Below are 27335 nucleotides of genomic sequence, written 5' to 3' on the forward strand. Positions count from 1 at the left end.
CAGGCTTGAATGGATCTTCCACTTCGGTGGATCTTTTGTTCTCCTGGATTGTTCAGGCTGAATTGGGTTTTCGTTCAGGGAAATCCATTGAAAACACACCACACAAAAGGAGAGGCAAGGTACAAGGTGTAAGGTACAAGGTGTCAGATGTGGCTATGGGAGGCAAAGTACAAGGCAAGGTGGAAGTCCAGTCTGTCTTTGTACCTTTCCTCTCTTCTTCTGTAGCGTGTTTTCACTGGTTGTTCCCTGAACATCGTGAACAAACAGGCCCACACTTCTGCTTTACTGGGTTTTTGTGTTGTATATTTTTTTTTATTCAATCTCTCCCCACTAAATGAACGAGTGAAGCACTCTGCAAGTTATATCATTACTGATTTCGGCAAAAACATGATCGGCACCGTCTGCGTTTTCACGCTCAATAATAATTTTTTCAAAAATTATTAAAGCCTCTTCCTCAAGAGAAATACGGTTAAAGGCAAAGCATTGTCCCATGCAACTTTTTTCAAAGCCAGAGTCCAAAATTCACTTTCGGAAATTTCAAACCCAAACGGCCAATGTGCAAAGCCAACATCAAGCCCACACCACCGAAGTTTAAATCCAAAGCCCAACCCTGCGTAGAGCATGTACTTCGTCATCGTCATCGCTAGCCGTGTGTAATGCAAAACTATATTTTTCGAACTACGACATGTCCGTTAGGCGTGCAAAGACATCGCATTGGTGTTATGCGGTGAATCATTGATGAACTTTTTCTGAAACCCATTATGTAAAGTTGGCTTTCCTGAAGTATGTTTAAACTTGGATTTTCTGTTGTGAATTTTCCTCGGACATAAATGCATTAGTGAGGCATGCAAACATTCGCTTTAAAAAGGCTGATTGAACGCCCGATACCTCTGATCTTCATCAGAAATTGTTAATGCGGTCAGAAACGCTATTGACGAACGGAGCGCCCATTGAGATAAAGCGACTTGCTCACAAGAGATAGGTCTTAACTCCCCGTAGACTGGAGAGAGCACACATCAGCCATTCGCTGCAGATGCGCTTGTAAAAGGATGGAAAGTAGAATTAGTTGTATACTACTGATAATTAAAACAACAGCGAGAAAACTGGACAGGACCAGAAAATAAAAAAACAACACAGGCAGTTGTGTCTTTTTTAAACGTTCGTGTCATGCATAATCTGAACGTGAAAGCTCCTGCTGTGTGTGTGTGTGTGCGTGCGTGTGTGCGTGTGTGTGTGTGTGTGTGTGTGTGTGTGTGTGTGTGTGTGTGTGTGTGTGTGTGTGTGTGTGTGTGTGTGTGTGTGTGTGTGTGTGTGTGTGTGTGTGTGTGTGTGTGTGTGTGTGTGACGGAGGCGATTTCCACCAGATTTCACACACGGCAGACAACATTGTCACATAGTGCTGCGAAACTCCAAAATGCACCAACAGCAAGGCCAGTATTGGTTCAAGGTTAGTGCACCCTCCTCCACCGAGGAGAAAGATAAAATATGCACTCTTATAAACTGCACTTCTAGCCCCGTAAAATATAGGGCATCTACAGCCCTTTCAAGACATCAACCACTCTATTATTGTCGAAAATGCTTTTTTTATAAAATAGCTGGCTTTCTTGGAACTATAACACATAAAGCAGTGCAACAGTTACTTGTTATACCGGCGTATGTCGGTTTAAAACGAATTGGGGAGAACGCGAAACATGGTTACGACCCATTCATAAACGCGGCACACTCCCACACACTGCCTTAGAAATATCGCTTTGACAAGATACCGGGTGAAAAAAGGCTTTCCTTAACGTAGACATATACCCAGCAGAACTACTCTAGGAACTGCACGCCACTGTGGCTCAGTGCACGTGCAAGGCGTCCTGATTGATTGATTTATTGTAGGGTTTAACGCGCCGACGCAACGCAGGCGATGAGGCGCGCTGTAGTGGTGGGCTTCGGATTAATTTTGACCATCTGGGGATCTTTAACGTGTGCTGAAATCTCGTACACACGGGCGTTTTAAGTGCAATGCACTTTATAAGCGACCCCAAACCTTCCACCGCCGGCGGCGCCGTCCGTCCGCAGTCCTCCTATCCCCTAGCAATGGCGTGGAGCGGAGAGGAGCGTCGGTAGCAACGGCGCAGTGACGTCACTCACCACGTGACGACACGCCCCTCACCGCTCCTCGCGGCGCGACGGCGTGGGCCGCGCGCGTCCCTCTCCCTTCCCCGCGCCGTGACGTCACATACTCCACCTCCTCTCCCCGGCAGCTGCCGTGCGCCGCTGTGTGTCACTCTCCCTCCCCGCGCCGTGACGTCACGCACCCGCACCTTCTCTCCCCTCGCTCGGCTGCAGCTGCCGTGCGCCGCTGTCCCTCTCCCCTTGCGCTCGCCTCCTCTCTCAACCACCTGGCTCGGCGCGGCGTACCCCCCTATATATGCAGCGATAAACCGCCAGACCTCCGTGGGTCGGCTCGCGCGCGCTCTCTCGCTACAGTCTCCTGCTCGCTCTGCTCCAGTTTAGACCGTTCACTGGCTGGGCGCCTCTCAAGGCGATGTCAGAATTACTACGCCGTGTACTCTCGGCGCAAGAAATGCATTCGCACTTCCTCACGATTCCCTTCGGGGAGGTGGGGGCAATTTTTTTGCTTTTCGCCTCCATCAGAAAAGCGGCTGCCGCGGCCGGGAATCGAACACCCGCCCTCGTACTCTGCTAAGGCGTCCTGCTGCTGTCATAACGACAAAAGAGAAAAAAACCGTAAGCAAGGATTTCATTACCCGCCGCGAAGTCCGCTTTAGTGAAGAAAACGAAAAGCAGCAGCAACTGCCCCACCAAACCTAGCAGCAGGGCAAAAAAAATGCTCCGCTTTAAAAACACCCGTTTGTCGAGATTGCCACGCACTTTAAATATCCCCACGTGATTAAAATGAATATTTTCCCGTGACGGCATGACAGACGACATTAACGATGAGTAGGCGAACGATGTATTTACAGTATATTTAAATGACGACCATGACAGCCCGCACACGCTGTGCAGCCACGCAGACACACTTCGTCGTCAGAGGCTGCGACCATAGAGCGATGCTCCACTTCCCTTTTCATCGCTTTCTCCTGACAATACAAAGCCCTCCACTATGGCAGACCTTATATCCCAGGTGTCGCTTCGACTCGTAGCATCACCCAGAAAAAAAGCCCGGAATCACAATCCCCTTCTTAAAGGCATACCATATCGATGTGATATCCACCACTCAATTATCCTTCGCAGCCTGTCGTAACGAGTGGATAGCGTTTCTGTAGCTGCCTTCTTCCCTCGCTTTTGAGGAGCAGCTTGTTCGGTTGGAGATGAGGCAGTTGTAAGTATTCTACTATCATAGTGTACGTGCATACATTATATGAGCCAGGCAGAGAATATGTTGTAGCGCGTAGCTATCGTTTTGAGGAGGCTGAGTTTTTGCTGGAATTATTGACGCTCCTAACATACTCTCAAGTAGCACAACACCTAAACAGTACTTCATCCTTTTAGCCTAACTACTACGTTGCCATGGAGAATGTGCACAGCGAAGTCATTTTCCATTGCAGGGACTTTGTGACGTTCGAAGTGAAGGCCTTAAACCCGAATGTTTTGGGGGAGCTGGGCATGCAACACGTTAAGCAGTAATACGTATGATTGGTTTTTAACAGCGCAGCTGTAGTAGGTCGAGCATTTTCGCGAGTGTGTGGTAGGTGCGCATTACACAGGAGTGGGAGCAGCGCCAGCGCCCTCCCAGAAACCAGTTCCTATACCCAACGCAAAAGTCGTTCAGGGTTCCTCGCCCTCCCAGTGGGGGAGGGAGCCTCCAAGCGGTGACATTCAGCTGCCGATTCCGTTCGCTCGTTCGCTCGCTCACTCATTCGTTCATTTGGTCGCTGGCTAGTTTTCTCGCTCGTTGGTTGGTTCTCTTCCTCGCTCACTCGTTTGTTCGTCCTCTCGCTGACGTTTACCTACCCATACTTTTGCGCGAACCACAGAGTTTGCGCTACGGCGGCGCTGCCGTTCTTGGGCGAGCGCCTGTTCGAGCCGAAACCTGAGAACCACAGCTCCGCTGTCTCAGAAGTTTTCATACTTGCTGAAACTGGGTGTTTAGTTTGTTTACTTCACGCTAAATGTTTTGGTTCCTTCCCAACTGTGCCACCCGAGGTGGGATGTGTGTATATTACTGTCCGTTGTTTGGTTGACAGAGTGCCGTAATCTGTACAAATTATACCGTGTAAGATTTCGTGTTTTGCTAATTTGTTGTGAACATTTGCCTTGCAGATGCGGTAACCATGGCGATCCCTTCGTGCTTAAGAGTGGGCATCTTTGTAACTATAATGGTACTGTGTGCTCGAGGGCAGGGACCTGCCGAGGACGAGGTTCGTCACCTGCCGGGCCTTTCTGTGCAGCCAACGTTCAAACAGTACTCTGGCTTCCTGTACGCTGGAGGGAATCGCCGGCTTCACTATTGGTTCGTAACATGTCTGCATTGTACAGGCTGGTATGCCACAAAGAATTTCTTGTGTACGTATAAAATAGGGCTGGACACAGTTACTATTATTATTGAGGTAGGCGCCGTTCTGACAGTTTTGACAGTCCACGGGGCAAATAGTTCTCCAAAAGGCCTGAACCGACCTTAAGTACAGAACTACATACAAATTTTCCTGTGTGCTCACGCTGTATGACCGAATGTTTGTCGTGAGGAAGATAAATATTATATTAACAAATTACTTGCTTATACAAGTGGGAAGGATGATAAAACTATATGTAGAAATTGTAACGTTCCACGGAAAACCTTACACTAAAAAATCTGTGTAGAATGGGAAGGCGAAGGCTTAGCTGGTCCTTCTGCGAATCTGCTGTTGAACTTTGCGACCACGCTTTCCACCACTTGAACAGCCACCTGGATGGCACCCTCCGATCACTGCCCCGCAAAAAAAAATGACACAAGAATAAGAAAGGATGCAGCGCTGACTTCCTATTGAACGTATTTTATCACGGAGACCTTCATATAGATAACACCACTGCCAACGAAAAAAAAAATGTAACAGTGAGCGCTCTCCATCTTCATTTTTTTTTTTTTTGGGGGGGGGGGTCATTTTTCTACGGGGCATAGAAGGAATGGAACGATGTAAAAATGGAAAGTGGTGGAATGCAAGTTGTCTTCCGCAGGTTGCTTTGCGCCACTTTCATTTTTTATTTCCATTTCTTTGACGCCCCGTGGCAAAATGACGCAACAAAAAAGCGCTCTATCTTCCGTACGCCGCTGTCGTTGTGCGCCCGCACGTGCTTTTTAACTACGCAGTCTTGTCTTCAGCAAGCGAAACAAATGCACTGATGCAATTGCTACCGGAGCGCACACTCTGCTCTGTTTCTACGATTCTCCGTGTAATCTGATTTGATCACAGGGCACCTGAACAAGATCGACACGCACCCACAGTTCATTCAATAAAGCGTTAAACACCCTCACAGCCCCCTTTCACATTATCTCATGCCTATTGATCGACTGCATGCGGGTGGTAACGCGCCAAGGCTACACCTCGGCTATGAGGGCTCCGGATCCATTGCAGCCACCTGAGGATCTTTAACGCCCGCCACCCGCCGCGGTGGCTCAGTGGCTAAGGCGTTGCGCTGCTGAGCACGAGGTCGCGGGTTCGATTCCCGGCCGCGGCGGCCGCTTTTCTGATGGAGGCGAAAAGCAAAAACGCCCGTGTGTACGAGATTTCGGCGCACGATAAAGATCCCCAGGTGGTCAAAATTAATCCGGAGCCCTCCACTACGGCGCGCCTCATCGCCTGCGTTGCGTCGGCGCGTTAAGCCCCACAATCAATCAATTTAACGCCCGCCGCCATCTGGACACTCGGGTGTCCTTGCTTTTCGCATCCATCAGAAAAGCAGCCACCATGACCGGAATTCAACACGCATCCTTAGACTCAGCAGCACAACGCCTTAGCCACTGTGGTATCGCGCTGGGTCTATCATAACCTTAATTCTTTTACGCTTATTTCAAGCACCCATTACCCATTATTCATCTCCTGCAAAGCATCTGCGTTACGCGTAAAAATATAATGGGTACTTTGCATACAAAACAAGCGCAGAACTGTACACACACAGTAAGAGAGACAACGAATAGGAACAACCAAAATATAGCACAACTTCTTGTCTCCCTTAGTGTGCGTGTTCACTTTAGCGCTGTATTTTGTGGGCAGCTATGCACCAACAAGCCATACCGAACATTTTACTGAAGGCGTTCTGCATGTTTCACGGGGGCTAGCCGTTAATTCTGACCCTGTTCCCCATTCTCAAGCAATTACACGTGTAGTTGCACTTTACATAGCCCGTGTTGAGTGGCCGCCATTCTGTAGTATAGCAGAACGACGTGCTTACCATATTGGGCAAGCACGTCATCCAGCAGTGGACTAGAATACACTGAGGAATGAATGCATATCTATCACCTCTCCTAATTTGACCGACGTGCACAATTGACGCACCCCTTGCGGCGTCTGGTAGCAGTCTCCGGTATCTTGAACGCTAACAATAAGAAAAGAAAATCAACATAACATCTCCCCTTTGTATTTATTTACAGCACACGAACAGTAAAGAAGCTATGAAAATGAAGAGGGCCTTGTAAGCACTGAACGCTCTTTTTTATTTGCGCATGATGTGGTGAGAGATTGAAATTTAAAAAGGCCCTGAGTGGAACGTAGGCACATGCACAATCCTAACCAGTTCAGCCCCAGTTCTGCTACAAGGGTTCTATTTATGGAGGCTGAAAGTGTATCTAGACGGCCGCAAGATAGGGAATTGTAGGAGATGATTCTAGTCCCCTTGAACAGCTGTCAACAGTGTCTGCTCACGGGTCTGAAATGGGAGCTATCGAATTTAAGATTGAGACAAGTCTTTGAGTACAGAATTAAGTGTGTACCGGGCATCTCTCTTCCTAGAAATAAAAATGGCTGCGGCTTAGCCTGGTTAAGTGTTTGTTTCACTCGGTTGACCATTGACTTAGCTGCAATTGTAGTGCTATTCGTCCTTGACCCGCCGCGGTGGCTCAGCGGCTAAGGCGTTGCGCTGCTGAGCACGAGGTCGCGGGTTCGATTCCCGGCCGCGGCGGCCGCTTTTCTGATGGAGTTGAAAAGCAAAAAAGCCCGTGTGTACGAGATTTCGGCGCACGTTAAAGATCCCCAGGTGGTCAAAATTAATCTGGAGCCCTCCACTACGGCGCGCCTCATCGCCTGCGTTGCGTCGGCGCGTTAAACCCTACAATCAATCAATCATCAGTGCTATTCGTCCAAAGTATGCCTTTGTCGACAGTTTTAGTCCCGCTTCCGGCGTTTCGCCGAGCGATACACGCGAGGTGGTAAGACTCCGCTTGCCGACGACGGCTCAAACCCTACAGCTCGCGTGCAACGCCCAGAGAAGACGGCACGGGCTTTCTGTCATCCGTGGACAAGCTCGTATGCGCGCGGCGAGTCACGTTGTCAGGGGCGAACCAGCTGCGGCGAGTGCATTGCGGTAAGCCAGCAGCGGCAGCGGCTAGCGAACGCGGTCGTCGGCGCTGCTCGGCGCTTCTCGGCGGGCGAATCACGTGATGCACTGCCAAGGGCATGGTGCATCTGCGGTCAAATGAAGGTCAAATTTACCGCGTCGGCGAAACCATTCGAAGAGATTAGTAAAGCTGTGCTTTTAAAGCAACCATCCTTAAAGGGTCGTTATAACAAAGGGCGTGTTCGTCTATCATGCGGTTATAAACTGAAGCTTACCTAGAGTCCTACAGAAGGGTTCCACACAGTGCCTCTTACACCGACGGAGGAACGGCCTCTTAGCCGCGCTACAGATACCGCTCTCGTCGAACGTGCCACAGAAACACTCAAACGCAATTTCCGTAAGGATCTCTACGCGGATAAAATGGTCCTAACGCACAACAGCCGATGAATCTACACGTGAAGTCCTTGTTTAGAGCAGGGCGTGAAGGTGAATGTGATTGTGAATATTTTACAGCAGAATGGAGAGTTGGGCGAGTTGGTATTGCGACGTGGTTAAGGAAACAGCGCGTTAAAACAGGACCACAAAAAAAGACAGCACTCGTCCCGTCTGGTTCTTTTCTTTGTGGTCCTGTTTTAACTCGCCGTTTCCTAAACCATGACGTGAATGTTTTATTTCAGACGACCGACAATGTATTACAAGGGAGATGTTACAGAGTAAACACCATAATGAAAACAAAAAACATCACACAAGCGGTTGCCTTCGGGAGATGCCGAAAAGGCAAACGAATTACCTGCCATAGCGACATCCCCCTCGCCCCCCTCCCCCAGTCTCATCCCTGAATAGCTGTTGCCGTTCGTGCGTCTTCCAGTGGTCGTGCTCGGCAGCCAACTCCAAGCGCTTCTGTCGATGCACTATTGTCATAAAAGCTTTGCCGTGGCCCCAAAGATTGGACGCCCCTGGAGTCGCGGCTTTGTAGCAGTAAGATGGAGGGGGAGGCCGAGCTCATCATCAGCTATCGTCGGAGGTTGTGCCTCATTAGAGGCAATAAAACCTCCTAGCTATGACCAAGGTAGAATGATCTTTCCATCGGTAACTTTTCACGAAACATTTAGCTCAGCAAAAAACAATGTCAGCGAACCCTATTCTCGTCACTCATCAGGCGTCTTCGACGAGGGCGTTTTTTGAGCGTCAAGTGCTTCGAAATTCACAGTGCAGCATTTATACCTTCCAGTAAAAGTTGCCTTATACATTTACTGCGTCCGAAATACCAGGTAGAAATGGTGCTGAAAATTTCTTTCTTCAAGGCCCGTAAATGTGCAGGAGAGCCGCGAAACACAAACACTTCGCTCGTGGTCGCGGCGGCCGCTTTACAGATAGAAGCGAAAAGCAAAAACGCCCCTCCGTTCGATATTTGGGCGCACATTGAAGATCTGCAGGCGCTCAAAATTAATCCGGAGCTCTCCTCTACGGCGCACCTCATCGCGACGGACAGCGCAACGTAACCTCATTACTTACGGCAGAAACGTGAGTACTTTTACAGAAATGCGTCGACAACACGAATTTGGAATCGGTTCCGGAATAAATACTGCATGACAGCAGAAAGTTCTTGACATGGAAAAGCACTGCTTTGTGCCTGTAACCAGACTTTGTTGCTGGCTACTTGGTTAATGGTTTTTCGAAAAACAATTATTGCGTGGCTTAAGAACGAGAGACAGGGGGGATTCAAAAATCTGCCTTCAGTTTCACAACTGAATACTGCGCTCGCGGTTTACCACAAGCTCCCACCTACGCTCGAATAAACAGAAATTGCAACGCTTGCGCTGCACTGAAACCGCTGTCACACGTTGTACGACCGAACAAAGGCTACGGCATAAAAAAAATTGCAGAAATTTTGAGAATTATCAATGAATGGGTAAACATATTCCCATGCGGGTTTTCTGTTTCACCAGTATGGCGTTTTCTCAGAGGCGTGAAATGCCTAAATCCAGACAGGTAACCATGCACCTGAGAGGGTGGGATCGGAATACACGTTGATTACATCAGTTCATTATCAGTTCTGTTTTTTTTTGCCAGGAATGAAAGCGCACGAATATGTGGAACTGTTATTTATTAAATCATTTCCAGTGTATTTTTATTTTTCAACACTTTCTGCAACTGACGGTGGACACCAGATTGGGCACATTTCGCTGTAACTATCCAAATTCGGTGATTTTTGTTCCGGTTTGGTTATATTTTTTTCTTTCAATGAGCAACATTTACTTCTAAACGATAATATATTGACAAGAAATTACACGGTTTGTGTTAAGGTACTCGGCCAACAATGCTCACGCGCTAAAAAAATTGCCCCCACCTCCCCGAAGGGAATCGTGAGGAAGTGCGAATGCATTTCTTGCGCCGAGAGTACACGGCGTAGTAATTCTGACATCGCCTTGAGAGGCGCCCAGCCAGCGAACGGTCTAAACTGGAGCAGAGCGAGCAGGAGACTGTAGCGAGAGAGCGCGCGCGAGCCGACCCACGGAGGTCTGGCGGTTTATCGCTGCATATAAAGGGGGGTACGCCGCGCTGAGCGCGCCGAGCCAGGTGGCTGAGAGAGAAGGCGGGCGCGCGAGAGAGAGGGGTGCGCGCGCAGCTGCAGCCAGCGAGGAGAGAGGAGGAGCGAGCGAAGGGGGAGGGGGACGCGCGCAGCGGCGCACGGCAGCTGCCGGGAGAGGAGGTGGTGCGTGACGTCACGGCGCGGGTGAGGAGAGGGATGCGCGCGGCGCACACCGCCGCGCCGCGAGGGAGCGGTGAGGGCGTGGCGTCACGTGGTGAGTGAGGTCACTGCGCCGTTGCTACCGACGCTCCTCTCCGCTCTGCGCCGTTGCTAGGGAGAGCAGGGCTGCGGACGCCGCCGCCGCAGGCGGTGGATGGTTTGGGGTCGCTTATAAAGTGCATCGCACTTAAAAAACACAGCTTGACGTTAACACTATTACACATTCTTAACACCTTTGCTGTCTATCGGTCTTCACCTTTATTTCACGGAGGCGGTAAAATAGGGAGGGGAGAAGGGAGGGTTTGTAGCTGAAGCTGTTGGGTAGTTCAATTACTCTGACTCTCGATAAAATGTCCATTACAAACGCGGAAGCTCCGCTTCAACTCTGAGTCTCCCATGCTGTCACTCATGGAAACACAAGGCAGAAAGCTTACTGTTACAGAAAGAAATTGTTGACTGCCGCGCCGTTTGCACGGCCACACGGTAATCGAACTCGTACGTAAGTGCCTTTATCTTCAAAGCGCACGTGTCGAGGTATCCAATCGCTGAGGGTAGGGTGAAAACCGTGGTGATAGAAACCAGTGGAAATAATTTAAACTGGTTGAAATGAATACCAATACTAATACTTTAATTAGCGCTCTAATCAAGTGGAGCCAGGCGTAGAGCGCCGCAAAACGCGCCCATATTAATGAGGCCCTTCCCCAAACCTATAAGCGTCCGGCGAGTTTACGGAGCCGTTTGTGCATCTAAGAATCCAACACATCTGTCTGGGCTTCATTTGACCGCACATATCCACTCACAAACCACCTAAACATTAAAGTCACCGAAGCGAACACGACAAAAACAACGGAAGGCTGTGTAGTGCAGTGCGCCTGCCCATTCCAGTAATGAAGGGAGCGCCGAGTGGTGGCGCCACCCTTTCAGCTGCCCGGCCCCTGTGCTTATCAGATAACTTACACACTTGCTGGAAAGATCTGTCTGATTTTTCCCGGTATTAGCGTTCTTAGGACGCTGGTATTACATCATTACAGTGGTGTAGCGGCTGATGGCCAACTATATTTAGTTGCAGCAATAACCGCAATCGATAGCCGCAAACAAGCCACAAAAGAAAAGCAGAAATGGAAGGCGGATCTGCTGCGCGGAGCAAATCACGCAGTGCCGCTCCGTGCTGGCGATAACTGTAGCTTTCACAATGCTTCCAGACGCGAAAGAATGAGTGAAAGCACTTATCGGAAGTGTTGCAGTCACTTCAAAAGCATATCTGTCCCCATAAAAAAACGGTAGCAAACACAATAGGGTGTCGCATCTCCCACGGGGTGACTGCATGATAAACGGCAAGCGATAAAAAGAAAACGGTAGAACGTAACACCGGGCACCGCGGAACAAAGCGAATGTGTTACCGCCCCGCTTGGTATTATTCTGCATATCTCACCGTACTTGTACGCGTGTGCGAATACCGGGCGTGGGCGTAGGAAAAGAATGGAAAAGGAAAATAATGGAAAAGCAGCAAAAGAATGAACCCGGATTTAAGTCCAGTAGCGCTTAGGAGAGGGCGCAAAAAGATAGAGACCAAAAGTACTCAAAAGTAAAAATCATACAATAGAAGTATTCGTGAGTAGAAAATTTGTAAGCATGATATCTTAAACACTGCGGAATTTATAAGCAATATGGACATTACCGCGGATTCGTGAAAACTTTCATGTGCCTCTTTGAATTGTACCCCAGTGTTACCTTGCGAACACTCCTAAGTGCGTCTTTGAACAATATCACCATTCGAACTGTCTAAAACTTTTCTTTTACTTACACTTTTAGTTCCTTTCCGGTCAAGGCCGCCGCTCAAATGTTCAAACAAAACATTTCCGTTATCATTCATTTATTCAATCAAAACCCGGAGGAGTTTCGCAAACCCCTTAGGCAAATGGGGAGCGGTAATAGCAGCAAGCACTTATGGAGTTTATAGGAATCCATGGCAAAACAACTAGACAAAATGAAAACTAAACGCGACAAGCTTATCAATCGTACCAATTAAGAAATCGCAAAGCAAAATAACTCCACCTGTCGTTGGGAAAAGCCTTTTTCACAGATTAAAGAATCGCGGTAATCTAAACACAAAACAATCAACAGCCTTATTCAGCAATAAGGCCATAAATATCTTCCCACATGGTGAGCAGCTTATCAAGGTGTTTGTAAAATAAAGAGTGTTTCCAGTGTTCAGGGCCAGGTTTTAAGCTGTTCCACACATACTCTTATTTGTGCAAGGCCAGTAGCACACTTGTACACAGATGTACTTATACATTCAACACGTACGAAGGAGTCGCTATATCCCCACATATCAAGTGCGCAAGCAAACACCATAGACTGGATTACACCGCGCGTATGCTTTCGTTTCCTTACGCATGTTTGCTTACCTTATTTTATACCCAGCAGAAAAAAAGATAGAGTTGGTGAGCTCAATGCAAAAATCGAACATTTCTACGCTACTTACTTGTATTAGGGACATGACTCAATAATAACGGTAAGCATAAAAAACCTTTTAAATGAAGTACTGCAGTTTGGAAATTCATATCAGTTCTATGCTTCTATGCAATGATTGTTATGTAAACTAATAAACTTTCATTTGGGAACCTTGCAACACACTACAAGGAACTGAAGGTGTTAATCGCGTTTCCACCCTTTTTAACCTTATTCCTTTGTATACCCCACATTTTGTTTTTAATTAAAAATAATATTGAAAATAATATTAATATTAAAATAATATAATATTAAAATAATCACGTGAGGTCCTCATGTGAGGTCCTCATGTGAGGTCCTCACGTGAGGTCCTCATGTACTCTGCACCAAGAAATCCATGGATAACCCGGGCCCTTTTGCGTAGTATCAATAAAAGACACAACCTGCATAAGAAATTAAAGCGTCAACCCTTCAACCTAACCCTAAGGACACGTTTCACTAATTATTCTGGCATGCTTAACAAGCTCTTAAAAGAGGCGAAGAAGGCTTATTTCGAAAAGGAAATTCTAAAATGTCAAGGCGATACTAGGAAAAATTGGGAACTAATCAAAACGTTTCTTAATCAGCCTACATCACAGCACTCTGTATCAAAAATTACTACACAGGCCGGTACGCTGACTGCCTCAACTGACATCGCCAATGAATTTAATCGATCTTTTATTGGTACTGACGTGAGGTCCTCATCAACCTCTGGTACAGCATATACGGGCCCCTCTTCACTCGTACACTCGTTTTACCTTTTCCTGACTGATACGCAGGAAGTTATCACTACTATTTTAAACCTAAAAACGACGGGGCCTGGACTTGATGAAATACACCCCTTAAAAATGAAGCTTGTAGCCCATTATATTGCACCCGCTTTATCTCACATAATAAACGGTTTATTTAAATTTGGCACATTTCCAGAGGCGTTGAAGCTCGGTAGGGTAACTCCAGTCTTCAAAAAAGGAAATCCTGAAACAGTCTCGAACTATCGTCCAATTTGTGTACGGCCGTTTTTTAGCAAGATAATCGAAAAATTAATTGTAACTCAGTTGTTAAGGTATCTCAATAAATTTAACATTCTAACACCGCATCAGTATGGCTTCCGCCCAGGATATTCACCTGAGCTAGCTTCAATATCTCTTACCGACAATATAAAACGCCGAATTGATGCAGGTGACGATGTTGGAGCAGTTTTCATTGATTTCACAAAAGCGTTCGATACCATTTGTCATAATAAACTTTGCCAAAAACTTAAAAATATTGGAATCCGTGGTCCCGCCTTATCACTACTGCGCAGCTACTTAACTAACCGATCTCAAGTCGTCAAAATTAATGATTCTCTTTCACAACCACTCAGTATTAATAAAGGTGTCCCTCAGGGTTCTATTCTGGGCCCAATATTATTTTTAATATATATAAACGACCTGCCAGAATGTCTACGTTTTAGTAATTGCTTGCTACATGCTGACGATACAACCATCTATGCTTACAATAAATCGGCAAACGTAATAGTTGATCAATTAAATTATGATCTAAGCAACCTATCCCACTGGTGCGCAGAAAACAAACTTTGCATAAATCCTACAAAGACCCATTTTGTAATCTTTCACTCGCAGCTGCGCACAATTGAACTAACATCGCCGTTACGGTTGCAAAACCATGTCATTCATCCCTCATCAGATGTGATGTTCCTAGGCTTGCTGCTGGAGCAACACCTAAAATTCAATCTGCACACTAAACTGCTATCTAAAAAAAAACGGCTTTGGGCTAAGGGTACTTATCAAATCACGTCACTATTTTCCGCGTTACATTATGATCTCTCTTTATCACGCTTTCATTCATAGCCATTTGCAATACTGCGTATCTACATGGGGTAACACATACGCCACTCACCTTGCGCATGTGCAACATTTACAAACCCAAGCGTTGCGGCTCATTACGTTTAGTTCCTTCATGGCTCACGCGAAACCGATATTTCACAGCTTAAACATTTTGCCTGTGATAAATATTTTCCAGCAAAAGGTAACCACAGTGATTTACCGTGCTCGTGCCCAAGAAATATTTATTGACAGCCTAACAGCCACTGCTCTGATTAATTACAATAACACGCGGTTTTCCGAAAATAACAATGTTTTACTACCCAAAGCCAAAACAAACTATGGTCAATTTACGGCTTACTTCATGGGCATTTCAATATGGAACCGCCTCCCTAACCATATATAATCCTCTCGCACGTCAACACAGTTTAGTAGAAGGGTGAAGCAATATTTCGTTACACTCTTATTGCAGACGGATGGATAACTTCACAGGATTCCCCAAATATCATGTTTTCTAAGTTTCTGAGTGATTCGTCATTGCTTCCTTATGCTTGTTTGTACGCAGTTTTTTGCCTCAGCTTTGAGTTGACAGTTAACTTTTCAATTATGCTCTCGGTATGCTGATGACTGTATTGTTCAAAACTTCATGACATATATTATTCTTGTACAATGTCCAAACTAATTTGTCTATGAAGTGTTTTTTCGTACTAATCAGGTTACTTTATTCAGCAATGTATAATTGTCGCTGCTTTCAAATGTAGCAATGTTTGATATCTTTTCATGGGAGGTCCCCCGGACAGTTCTTTGGAACTTCGGGACCTCCTCCTGTATTGCGTTTGCGTTTGAACAATAAAATGAACAATAAATGAACTCCTAGCATATGGTGAAAAAAATTGGGCCGCGAACGAATTTATCGGCAGTTTCTCGAAGGCGAGGTTTGCGGCAAAAGCAATTGGTGCCCGCCATGCATTTGTTCGTGCTAAGAAGTATCATCTTGCATTACCGATCGCAGTATCAGAATTTGTTTTGCGTGTCAGACGAGGCGGAACCAATTTTTCTGGCAGGACCCTGTGCCACTTTCACAGATACGCTTAACTCTCAATGCTTCAGTTACGTCTTGAGGGACCTTAGAGCACAGGCATCCGTCTATTAATTAGCTGGTATATTTCAATAAAGGTGCAGATGATTTTCGCAAAGGTTAGCTCGTTTCCCAAATATTCCCGCCGAAGCAAGCGTGTCTAATACGATTGCGCTGTCGGTGTCACTTTAAGGCGAACCAATTTATTATACTTCAGAAAAACGAAAACTTAGTGACGCGACGTTGGCCTGCTCATTAATTTATCAGTGTATCTGCAGGGGGAACTACTTTTAGGAATGGCGGCAAGCACAACACGCGCGAAATTTGCGGCGATCATTGCTTCACTAGTCGGCTAATTTTTAACATAGAATATATTAGATTCTTAAAAAACAATGCGAACGTTTCCATTAAATACATTTCAGCGTCCCTGTCATGAAATACGAGCGCCAGAGTGGTTCCGCACTACACTGCCTCTAACTTCTTCAATACTGGACGGCCTTGCAGGCTCCCGGACAACGCACGCATGCCCGTGTACTGCAAATGTTCCACCCACGCCTCAAGTGCGCTCTAGCGTTATCTCACTTCGTTTGTAAATTACAGCAGATTACTCCATCGCTTGTCATGGCTGCGAAAGATTGAGAGATTCGAGACACTCGACCGCCACTAATATTTTCCTCGTCTCCTCACAGCGGTTTAACATTGGACTGTGCATTCACCTAACGTCATGAAAAAACTGGGGGCTTCCGCAATGTATGAACGCGAACAAAAATCTGCAATCCTTTGCCTCCTCGTAATAATTACAATGCTGAGACCGATACGTTAATGTTTGGAGAGCAATGAAGTGTACTTGTGTTTAAGACGCAGCGGCGTTTCAACACCTCGCCGAAACTCTGAGCTCTCGAAATATGGGGGTACTGATCCTCGTTGCGCCCTCATGCGCCCAATCAGGATTACTATCATAAAGCGGCTCCCCATCTCTAATCCTGGAACCGGCGACCCCATGCGAAGTATCGCAACAGGACTGAAGGTTGGGCGACTTGGTGCGTATGTATTTTGAAGTGTAACAGCGCGAAAAAGCGACGAGGGACGCAGACAAAATTCACAAGACGGGATCTACCAGACACTATGATAATACTTCTAGCAGTGAAATGTGGTTTGTTGAAACACTGCTACTCCCACTCCGTTTTCAGGCCAACTAATTTTGGAGTTGATTGTTGACCGCTTAGTCTTAGTTGGCCTCAACAAACGCTTGTCGACGTGCCTCTTGATGCCGCCATTGTTGGTCGAAGATACCGACGGTACAATGACGATGCCTAAGCCAGGTACTGCTGGAGCAGAAAATTGTTCTCCGGCCTCTCGCAAATAAGGATCACCAGTAGGTAGTGGTGGTGCACTCAAGAATACGTATAAATTGCCGCGGTTAATTGTGACAACGTAGCTTAAAGGGGCCACGAAGATAAAACACAAGTTTACATCACTACAGAGATAAATCACTAGAGAGATTGCCTAGTTAGAATAACTCTGACACCACATTTACCGCAAACTTCGCTCAAATAAGATATGTAAACAGGAAAAAAAAATTGCTGTGCGACCCACTACCTCATTCCCGCACAATAACAAATCAGGTATTATGGGCACCTGTGGAATTGGCTGAGGCCTGAAAAAGAAAACGCAAGTTGGGCAGGACATATAGGCTTGCTGAACTAGCTATTTGCGCTTACATTTAATGAATATTCTTTTTTATAGCAGTAAAAACCATGGGGTAACGAACGCACACGTAAACCTAGAAGCACCAGTGCGAACTGCGAACACTTTGCCGGTTATAGCTGCACAGCAGTTCGGCACGTTGACCTTACACTGGCAAACTGGCATAAGCGACATCGTATCCTGTGACTGCTTGTCGTGTATACCCAATGCTTCACGGATCGATTACTATCACCCGTAATGGGCTAAGTACAAATCCTGTCAAAAACAAAGCGAATGTGCATAGCGCTCCTGAGCACTATCGCAGCATCATCTGGAAGGACGAACGGTAAAGGAAGCAACGAAAGACGTTTTGTCCTCCGCTACAGCCCTAGTAAACATACTTATAACATTCGTTCCAAATACCTGCCCCAAATACGCCACCGCTGACGTCACGACACAAACGATGTAGATAGAGAATTGAAATTTAGATTAACATTTTCTAATTTCTCAGTGAATGAAGCATCGGTTGTTGCCGGATAAGGGCTTGGGGCACTATAAAACACCTAATCTTTCGAACAAAACAAACTTGTACTTTGCCTTCACGACCCTTTAGGTTTTGGGGGGCATGAGGATAGCTACAAATTATTTCACAGCCCAAGCGGGCAACCTATCGAGTCTTCTCAAGAGGCAACAAAAGGGCTAATCTGCCGCTAAAGAAAAAGGCACAGCGCTGACTATTTTGCGGGCCTTCGATCCGGTGACCCTCATGGAGAGCGACGGGGGCGATGGGCCTGGCTGCAGCTAGGCTACAAGTCGACTCCTGGACGTCAACACGTCAACACTCGCTTTCGTCCTCACGCAGCCACTCTCCATATCGCTTCTATGTAAATGCAGAAATATTGAACTATTTGCGACAAGGATGACTTCGGAGAGATAGATGACCGCCTGTTTTAAACAAAATGTGAGCATTTTTTTAACGCCCTGGTACTAATCTGTATGCTTCGTCTTTGTATTTCGTGTAGCATTGGCGAGCTTTACCTAAAGCCCTACTTGGCCAAAGACAAGGCCATTAATGTCATGCTCTAAGCCAACAAAGCTGAACTAACCTGAATTTTATTGGTATTTTTTCCCCTTACCTAGGTATATGGAAAGTCAGCGCAACCCCGAAACCGATCCCTTGCTTTTGTGGCTGAACGGTGGACCAGGAGCCAGCTCACTCATCGGGGCAATGGCCGAGAATGGACCATTTCGTGTTGGAAAGAAAGGAAAGGGGCTGCTCATCAATCCACACAGTTGGAATACGGCAAGTACTTTTGTTTGGCACCCAACCTCTGGCATATATATCTTGTTTTTTTTTTTTCAGGGGTCCTCACTGAGACTATTAACCGAATATTGCACGGTTGCCGAATAAATTAGTTGCAAATGGTCGCCAATATGCATTCTAACAAAATCTGGACCAGTCAAGCTTCGCTTTATTTTATGAACTGCATTCAGCTTCGTTGTGCCAGTTATTTCGCTAGTGCCTTATAACGTAATCTTCTGTTAAAGACAACCAGTTGTCTGCGGTCGTTAGAGCTAAATGTTTTGCCATTACGACGTCGCTGCCACTGTGTTTGGACACTTCACTCGAGACCCGCCGGCTACTCCTTATGGGGCTGTTATGGATGCATTCGAAGAGAAACAGCAACTTTTCATAAACATTTTTGTCGTCAGAGGTGCGTCATTGGGTATTGTTTTGAGAGGATTAAGCATCCAAGTTGGTGACCCATGGGCAGAACCGTTGCCCAAGTGGCTGCCGAACCGGCTGCGGAAGTAAGCATGATGACAATAACGCTTTGGGAAAGGAAATGTGTGACTTGGTTTAGAGGAAAAACTCGCGTGGAAGAAACTCTAGCTCACAATGTTCGTTTAGCTGGAACGTCAACAATATTGCGGACCTAGGAAAAAGGGGTGAAAAACAACACGAATTCGAATGTTTCACGTTTTTCGCGAAATTACGCTTTATTTATGTCCAGCTCTTCAGTACGCTTCACAAAATTTGAAGTACATGGCGACATCTGTTCTATATTTGACTTAACGTGCGCGATCATCGTTTAGTTGGATAACACGCGCTACCCTCGTTTAGCTACTGAGAAGCAAGCTCCCAACTTTTTTTTTGCGTAGAAGTAGGCTTTAGGAAGCAATATTGATGCTTGGAGGGTTTTTTAAACTATGTAATTTACAAGTGGTGCGTGACGGTAGTTATTATAATTGTTGCCCTGCCAGTTTACGGCAGAACGACGCGGCTTACAGTATTTGGAAGACTATGACGAGCACTTTTTTTTTTGCTACAAGCAGCCTTCCAATTTTTGCGTTAGAATCGGGTTGAAAACCGAGAATAACGTCAAAACGGCCAGCAGCATTGCCATGAACACAAGCTTCTCTGAAAATCCTACTCAATTTGGGTCAAAATAATTTGTCAGTCTCACGTGAGCAAATTTTGCTGCCCTCATTCCTTCAGAGATATTCTATGGACAGCTGTTGCACCTCTTTCTGCGGTTGCCATTAGTGCTTTTCTTCACCGACGCCGGCATGCCCATGCCGGCTAGTCATCCGGAAGGCATTAGCGTGCTATGTACGTAAACAAAGCGGAGCCATATTGTCCCCAAGGCTTCATTGCTACTGAGCACAGACGTTATCAAGAGCTTGAAGATTCCCAGGTGGAATTCATAAATCAGCCGCCGGGTCTAAAATAAAAAGGTCAAGGCACCTGAAATCTCAAGCACTTTTTAAGTTCCCCGCTGTAGTTTTAATGGCGACAGGAGCTGAATAAGAAACTTTATGAAGCGCCAGGAATTTTCCAGCCACAGATGCGTGCGAGAAGCAAGACGTTTTCTTGTAGGTACGTGGTGTCGTGTCTTACACCTGCGCTGTTGGATCGTGCGTCAAGTTATTTTTTCGATTTTACCCACCACACCTACCTGCACGTTACAAACGGGGGTGTGTTATAATTGTGAAAATGCGGCAGACGTTGCACCTGGGACCCAATTCTCTAAACTGAGAGGCCGTCGTTTCGAAACTACGCGGTAGCGCCACGCAAATGAATGTGCTCTCGGGTGGGGGTGCCGTTTTGAGGTGTGGAGGGAGAACAGCAATCCCCGCGAAGTGCACTGGCACAAGGGCGCAAAGCGACGCGCAAAACTACGGGGGAAGCGTGTGTCACTTCGCGGGGATTGCTGTTCTCCCTCCGCACCTCAAAGCGGCGCCCCCACCCGAGATCACATTCATTTGCATGGCGCTACCGCGTCGTTTCGAAACGACGGCCCCTCGGTTTAGAGAATTGCGCCCCAGGTTTGCTACCGGCTACCAATTTTTGTGAATTCTTAGGTACCGCATTTATGAAACGTTCATCCTATACAACATATAGCTCGTCGATTGTGCTTTCAAGCAATATGGGGTATTTTAATTTTCTTGTAGGAATCAACACAGCGTTAATATACGGAGCCCATCGCCGGATAAGGGCATCGCGCTGCTTCCGCTTTATCCTAGTGACTCGGAAATCAACACGAGTAAGGACAATCTCCCTGATGAAGACGAGCCCAGCGATTCAGGACATAAACGTACTTCCGACAAAACTAGAACTTCAGCTGTTAGTGATATTCTCGCATCCAGTAACGGGCACCGAAAACACTCCTCGACGGCGCCTTCCTGCACTCTTTCAAAGAAAGTCAACCAGCGTAGCCGAGTCCTAGTTGCGGCGTCTGATGAATTAGGTTACGTGGATGTACTGAAAAAGCAAAGGCATTAGAAGAAGCAAAGAACGTAGGAGACAAGGGGCGTACCAAATATACAAGTTTTTGAAAAAGCGAATGTGGTTCTAGAAGTGCATGGTGCTTCCCCGGACGCTTCCTTTCTGTCATTATTCACTGATGACCTTGCTGAGCACATCAGCTAGCAAGCAAATTTGCATAGCACTCAGCAGCAAGGAAAGCCTGGGTAAAACTGCAGAAGAAATACGGCGATTCCAGGGTGTTTCGTGCTAATGGGTGTATAAAATCGCCCATCAATTGAAAACTACTGGTCACTGCAAGCACGATTTCCTCCACTAGCCGATGTTATGCCCTTGAAAATATTCCACGCCCTCTAACGGTATATTCACTTTGCTGATAACCCCACCCACGTAGTTGATGGCGACCGGTTCTTTAAGATGAGGCCACGTTTTCAGAAAAATACATCCGAAATTTCGGCAAAAAGCAAACAAAGCATTGTCGAAGTCATTGTAGCCTCCCAGGGCACACGTGCCGGCAGCCTGCTCCAGTATGCCGCCAACAAGCCGGATAAATGGGAATTCGAATTATTCTGTCGATACAGGCCTAACACAATAATTCATGACCTCATTATATACCAGGTTCGAGTACTTTCTATGACCCTCAGGGTATACGAGGGGCGAGGGGCTGCTACTTGGTGCAAAAGTAGTGATTGCGCTTTCCAAGACCTTCAAGAACCTCACGGACTTTTGCTCTTCCGGTGACATACTTGCTGTAAAGTGGCATGATAACAAGTGCGTAACACTTTTCAGCAATGCCTGTGGCGTTGAACCAGTCAGCACAGCGCAAAAGTAGAGCAGCACACAAATTCAAAGTGCCTGTGGCTTGTCCTGCTGTAGTAAAATACTGCAACCAGCACATCGGTGGAGTGGACTTTTCTGATATGCTTGTCCATGCTTACAAGACCCCAGCGAAATCTCACAGATGGCGTCTTCCTCTGTTCGGATATGCAATTGACGTCTGCATCGCAAACGCCTGGCTTATTTACAAGAGGGATTTTTAAGCCCTGGCTGAACAAGCCATGCACCGGAAGTTCTTCCGGGTATCAGTGGGAAGGCACTCAAAACCGCTGACAAAGTTATCAGCCGTGCTGTTATACGAACACCTCTGCGTTCCCCCACAAAAACATTGAACTCGCGAAAGCACGTAAGGCGGAGAACTTGCAGCCGTTGAACCAATATAACATTATGGTTATCATGGGATGGGATATGGGCTCTGCTGGGTGTGGTTTGTGCTTCAATACCTCCGCCTACTTGAATGCTTTCAGGCATAGTTGATTTCTTTTATTTTTCGTTTTGATCTTTTTCTGTTAGTGCAGCCATGTGTAAGAAACGTGCAAGTTAGGAGTGTCTTTTGCTGTGATTCTGAGCTTATGTGGTTCATGTGTCGCTACTTTTGTTTGTACCATTCTCTTTTTGTTTCCCGCTGTTTTTTTTTACCTGGCAAATATTACCTGCTGCATACAGCCTTCACTGACAGTTTTATAAAAGGGGATGGGACCCAGTAGCCTGTATTTTGGCCAATGTATAAAAATTCAAGGAAACGTCAATTTGAACGGTAGGATTAGGGGATGTCAGGTAGCTCCTGAGAGAGAGAGAGAGAGAAGAGAACCATTTTGTTGCAACTCCTCGTAGAGATCAGATAAAAAAATTTCATGGGTTCTTTCGGAAAGTGGAAAGGCTGGAGAAGAGGCCATCACGCTGTAGATTTAAAATATGCTCCTGCTGCCTCTGGTTACGCTAAACTTTGACTGTGAATGCTATCCAAATTATGAACTCCGCTATAGAAAGCGTTCAACCGTTCGCTTAGCCTGGGTTTAATGTCAAATAAAATACAGCGCATGAAGACGGGGGAAAAAGACAAGTAGACGGGACAACCACCCGCCCTGTGTACTTATATTCCCGTCTGTTATATTTTAAGCCATGAGCAAACTCTCCCAGCAAAGCATTCTATCGGCTTTCAATCAACTGAAGCAACTTTGTGTTACAGGTGGCCAACGTTCTCTATCTGGAGGCTCCTGCAGGCGTAGGCTTCTCGTACGATCCTAGTGGTGTGTACGACACAAACGACGACAAAACTGCCGACGACAACTACCTTGCAATACAGGCCTTCTTTCGGAAGTTTCCAACCCTCCGTAAAAAGGACTTTTACATCACAGGCGAGAGCTACGGTGGTGTCTACGTTCCCATGCTAACCCAGCGGCTCCTGAAAGCGCCCAAGGGAATCAATCTCAGGGTAAGGACACCGATAGACTGCCCTGCTTATAAACGAAGCATTGTGCAAATTTTAACGACGAACTTCCCAGCTAGTTATGAATATTGGTTCACAAAGCACAAGCAGTCTTGCTGCAAGAAAATATTCGTCACCCAATTTCCGCCTTGTACCAACCTGCAGTCCGAGTGGCGACACTACATCCCAAGTCCCTATACCATTTTCGGAGGGAACAGTGACAATGAACTGTGATGTGGACAAAACTAAGTGGTAAGCGTAGCTTCCATGGGCAACGACAAGACGATGGGATACCGTTAGCTTATTACAGAGACAGTTAGAGGCACCTCTTTATTACGAAGACAGAAGGAGGCCGCTCCTAGGCCCAGTTGTTACGACTTCGTGTTTTCATAGTTTGTTGCGCTGCCAAAACTTACAAAAATTACCGGCCCTAAGAAGGGTCTACACTGAATCTTTTAAACCATTTATCCACTGCTCTCACTAGAGCGTTCCATAACACTGACAACGGAATGCAGTCTTGCGGTCCGTGCAGATCGTTAACCAGCGAAGCTGTAAATAGCGTAAATAGTAACACGTGTGTTACTCTTTAAATGGTTCGTTTAACATGCCCCGGAGGCATAGTGGATAAGGTGTTGTTCTGCTGAGCCCAAGTAAACAGGTTCGATCACGGCCGCGGTGGCTACTTTTCACACGGGTGAAAAGCGAGAACATCCACGTGTGGAGATGTCAGCGCACGTTAAACATCCCTAGGGTGTAAAAATTAACTCACAGCCCTTCGCTACGGCGCGCCTCATAGGCCAGGTGTAGCTTCGGCGCGCGAAACCACATAATCAATCAAGTGGTTCATTAAAGTACTTTTCATTATATGTTGAGTGGTTGTGGTATTTTCTTCCGTTCCCGTTCGTGCTCGATAAGCAAAAAACGATAAGCGAAAACCTCAGCACCTGGCTCACAGGACACACATGATAACTCTGAATTAGTCAACATCGCTGGCCATCTACCTTCGCAGAGTAGAATGGCCCCTCACGGTAGTCACTGGGGCGAACAGGAGGCTTGTTGCGATGGCCAGCAATTTTCCTATCAAGAAACTGTGAAATACACACAGGAGCACATTACCAGATGTAGGATGTGCTTTCGCAGGGTTTCGTCGTTGGAAACGGTGCACTCGACGAAACTGCGCTTGACAACTCGCTCGTGTTTTTTGGCTACCACCACGGCTTTTTCGATCTTGAGTGAGTACCTGAAGACTCTCCTTTAAAAAAAAACAGTTGGTCGAAAATCCCTATTCGAGAATTTTCGTTTAATGGCTATCACTCATAACTGAATTGTCCTTGTTGCGGTCTTTTTGTTGAAGTTTGTTTAGTTAACCGCGTGGGGGTGTTGGACCGATTAGATAAACCGTTGTGATTTTGTTAGCTATTTTGCAAGTTTTCATCAGTTTTCGCGCTTCTTGTTTTAATTTTTTGCAATTGTCAATCTTGTTTTTGTTCTTTTTTTCGGGGTAACGACCGTGTTTTTGGAGAATCACGAAGTAACCTACAAAAAGAGCTAGTTTTGTGCGCAACGTTTTTTGTTATCGATCGCATTGGCTGCGTATCGGCCGCGTTAAGCGGCTGCACTACGCCGTGGTCTCTCCAAGGGCTCGTCGCTGCAAGTCCCCATCATCTCCATTATGATTAGTGGCTAAAAGTCAGGTTTTATAAAACCTCATGACCAGATCATCCCATGATTACGACTGCAGCACACCCCTTCGAAATCAGTTTTGAAGGACTGCTGGGTGCAAATGTGAAGGCGAGCGTCCTGTCGCACTTCCGCGCACGCCCGGCGCAGATTTAGCTTTTTGAGCTTTAGGAAATCTGATGCGAGCACACAGTGCGCATGCGTTCCTTCCCCACTTCGAAGTGGGTGTGGATGTGAAAGAGGGAGTATTACCGTTCCTCCGCTGATACGCAGCCCGAGCTCCTTTGTCGCAGCAAATGAAGCAGTTAGAGGCCACACAGTTTATGATCAGAGAACTGTATGTAATTGCCAGCAAAATGGAGCGCCTTAAAAGTAGCGGAAAACTTCCCCAGAAGACGGCGATAGGGAATACACTTTAAAAACACAAAAAGAAGGATAATCGGAAAAGTGACAGGGAGCTGTATGCTTAGTATAGTTTTGTATGCACGGTGGTTTGCTCAACCCTAGAAAAAATGAAACGCCACTAGGACACGTGGAGTGAACAAACTTGCACACGGGCAACTTGTCTGAAGAATAACCTGTAGACAAGTCTGCTGAAAAAAATCTCAACAAAACGGTAAAAAACAAAATTAGCGCTTTTCATTCTCCAGGGCAGTTAAAATTGTTCTGTAACACTTCATTACGGGCCTCTCATAACCCATGTGCAGCTGTCGCACGTCAAGCTCCGTAAATAGAACATCGAAAATAAAACAAAACGGGGCTACGATTAGAATGCTTCAAACACCAGTATGGTTGAGACGCCGCCTCTCACATGATTATCTGGTCGATAGAGAGCTATGGAAACGGTCAAAAAGCATTTTCTACCAGAGGCCAGTTTCTCTTCTGCACAGAACCTAATCGGTTCCTTATGTCGTGCGTCCACTGTAATTCCACCAGACGCACATGCGCTCTTTATCACAAAACTGAAGCGAGTGATACAGCAAAGCTTCAAATTATTATCTTTATCTGAAGAAACTGCGCATCTACAATTTTCCCACTAAAGTGATAACCACAGTGTAAGCAAGCGAAAACATGTACGATAAAATACGTGCACAACAAACGATGCTCGCTGATATCGCTGAATTGAGTGCTACTTTAGAACCGGATGTTTTGCTCTCCGACGTTCTCAATCTCGGCTCCACCCATGAGTTGAACTGCTGACACCCCTTCAACAATCTCGTTCGTGTTTTGTCTGCCTGAAAGCCTCAATAAGCGAAATACCAACCGGCGCTTCGACCGTGGACCCTGGCTCGCAGGCTCGCACTGCCGCTACGAAAGGGATTGTATCGTTTTACTTAAAGGAGCTTCGCATACAGATGTGGACGACATGCTCGAGCGTGGAGTTATTCGGTCCTCAAACGGCCCATGGGCACCTCTAGCCATCATTCTGGCCAAGAACCATGGGTCGATATGCTTTTGCGTCGAATATCGGTGCCCAAACTAGGTAACCAGGAGGGACGAGTACGCTTTCCCGTGTGAAACATGGTTACGTAGCGCGGTAAAGACCGGAGAAAAGTAGAGACCACACAGGACTAGCGCTAGTGTTCGGACGGCTTGAAATTCACTCATGAATTACCAAACTATGGGTCCTTGCAGTTCCTCGATGTGTGTTTTAATTTCAGTGGAACACACGTGTGTTAGGTGTATAGGCCGCGGTCAAAAAAAGGCAATTTTGGATTATCGTTCAGCGCATTCGAAGATAGTGAAAAGGGGTATTGGCGTTAGCTGTCTTCGCGGTGCCCTCGAGAAATCTTGTCAGCACCAAGTCGCCGATAGTGTTCAGCACCAAGTTGCACGTTTGAAAGATGCCGGCTTCCCTCGGGAAGTAATAGAATCAGTAGTTGAAAGCCTATTGCCTGACGTCAGGTCAGGGGCACGACCTCAAGGGCGAGATGAACGTCGCAACGAAAGGAGGCCTGTGGTCGTCCCCTACGTGCACAATTTCTCCCACCGCCTTAAAAAGGTGACGGGGAAATGTGGGGCCGACGTTGTGTTCTCCGCCCCAGAAAAACTAGCACGAATGTGCTCTGCTGTGAATGGCGAGAAAAAGGGAAACCGCTGTGCTAAGAGGCATGCCACGCAGTTTGTTGGCTGCAAACAAGGTGTTGTATACGAAGTGCCTCTATCTTGTGGGAAATGCTATATTGGGCAGACTGGTAGGTGCATTGATGACAGTCTCCGGGACCGCCGTACAGCTGTTCAAGCGCTTACTGCGGGTGGCCATTTAGCTGACCATTGTCGCCGCTGCCGGTGCGTTCCACACTGTGTTCCAC

General features: G+C 46.6%; 1 protein-coding gene across 1 annotated transcript in view; it reads left to right on the forward strand.

The window, feature by feature from the left end:
* Nucleotides 1-27335, forward strand: part of LOC144147129 (lysosomal protective protein-like) — a 67770-nt gene that overhangs the window by 3816 nt on the left and 36619 nt on the right. The window contains exons 2-5 of the mRNA XM_077679203.1: nucleotides 4273-4462; nucleotides 18449-18611; nucleotides 23104-23349; nucleotides 24484-24575. Of these exons, the coding sequence (XP_077535329.1) occupies nucleotides 4273-4462; nucleotides 18449-18611; nucleotides 23104-23349; nucleotides 24484-24575 (691 nt within the window). The remainder of the gene's footprint in view (nucleotides 1-4272; nucleotides 4463-18448; nucleotides 18612-23103; nucleotides 23350-24483; nucleotides 24576-27335) is intronic.

The sequence above is a fragment of the Haemaphysalis longicornis genome, unplaced genomic scaffold, assembly GCF_048455015.1.
Source record: "Haemaphysalis longicornis isolate Haplotype H1 unplaced genomic scaffold, Haemaphysalis longicornis Haplotype H1 scaffold_7, whole genome shotgun sequence".
In the NCBI taxonomy this organism is placed as follows: domain Eukaryota; kingdom Metazoa; phylum Arthropoda; class Arachnida; order Ixodida; family Ixodidae; genus Haemaphysalis; species Haemaphysalis longicornis.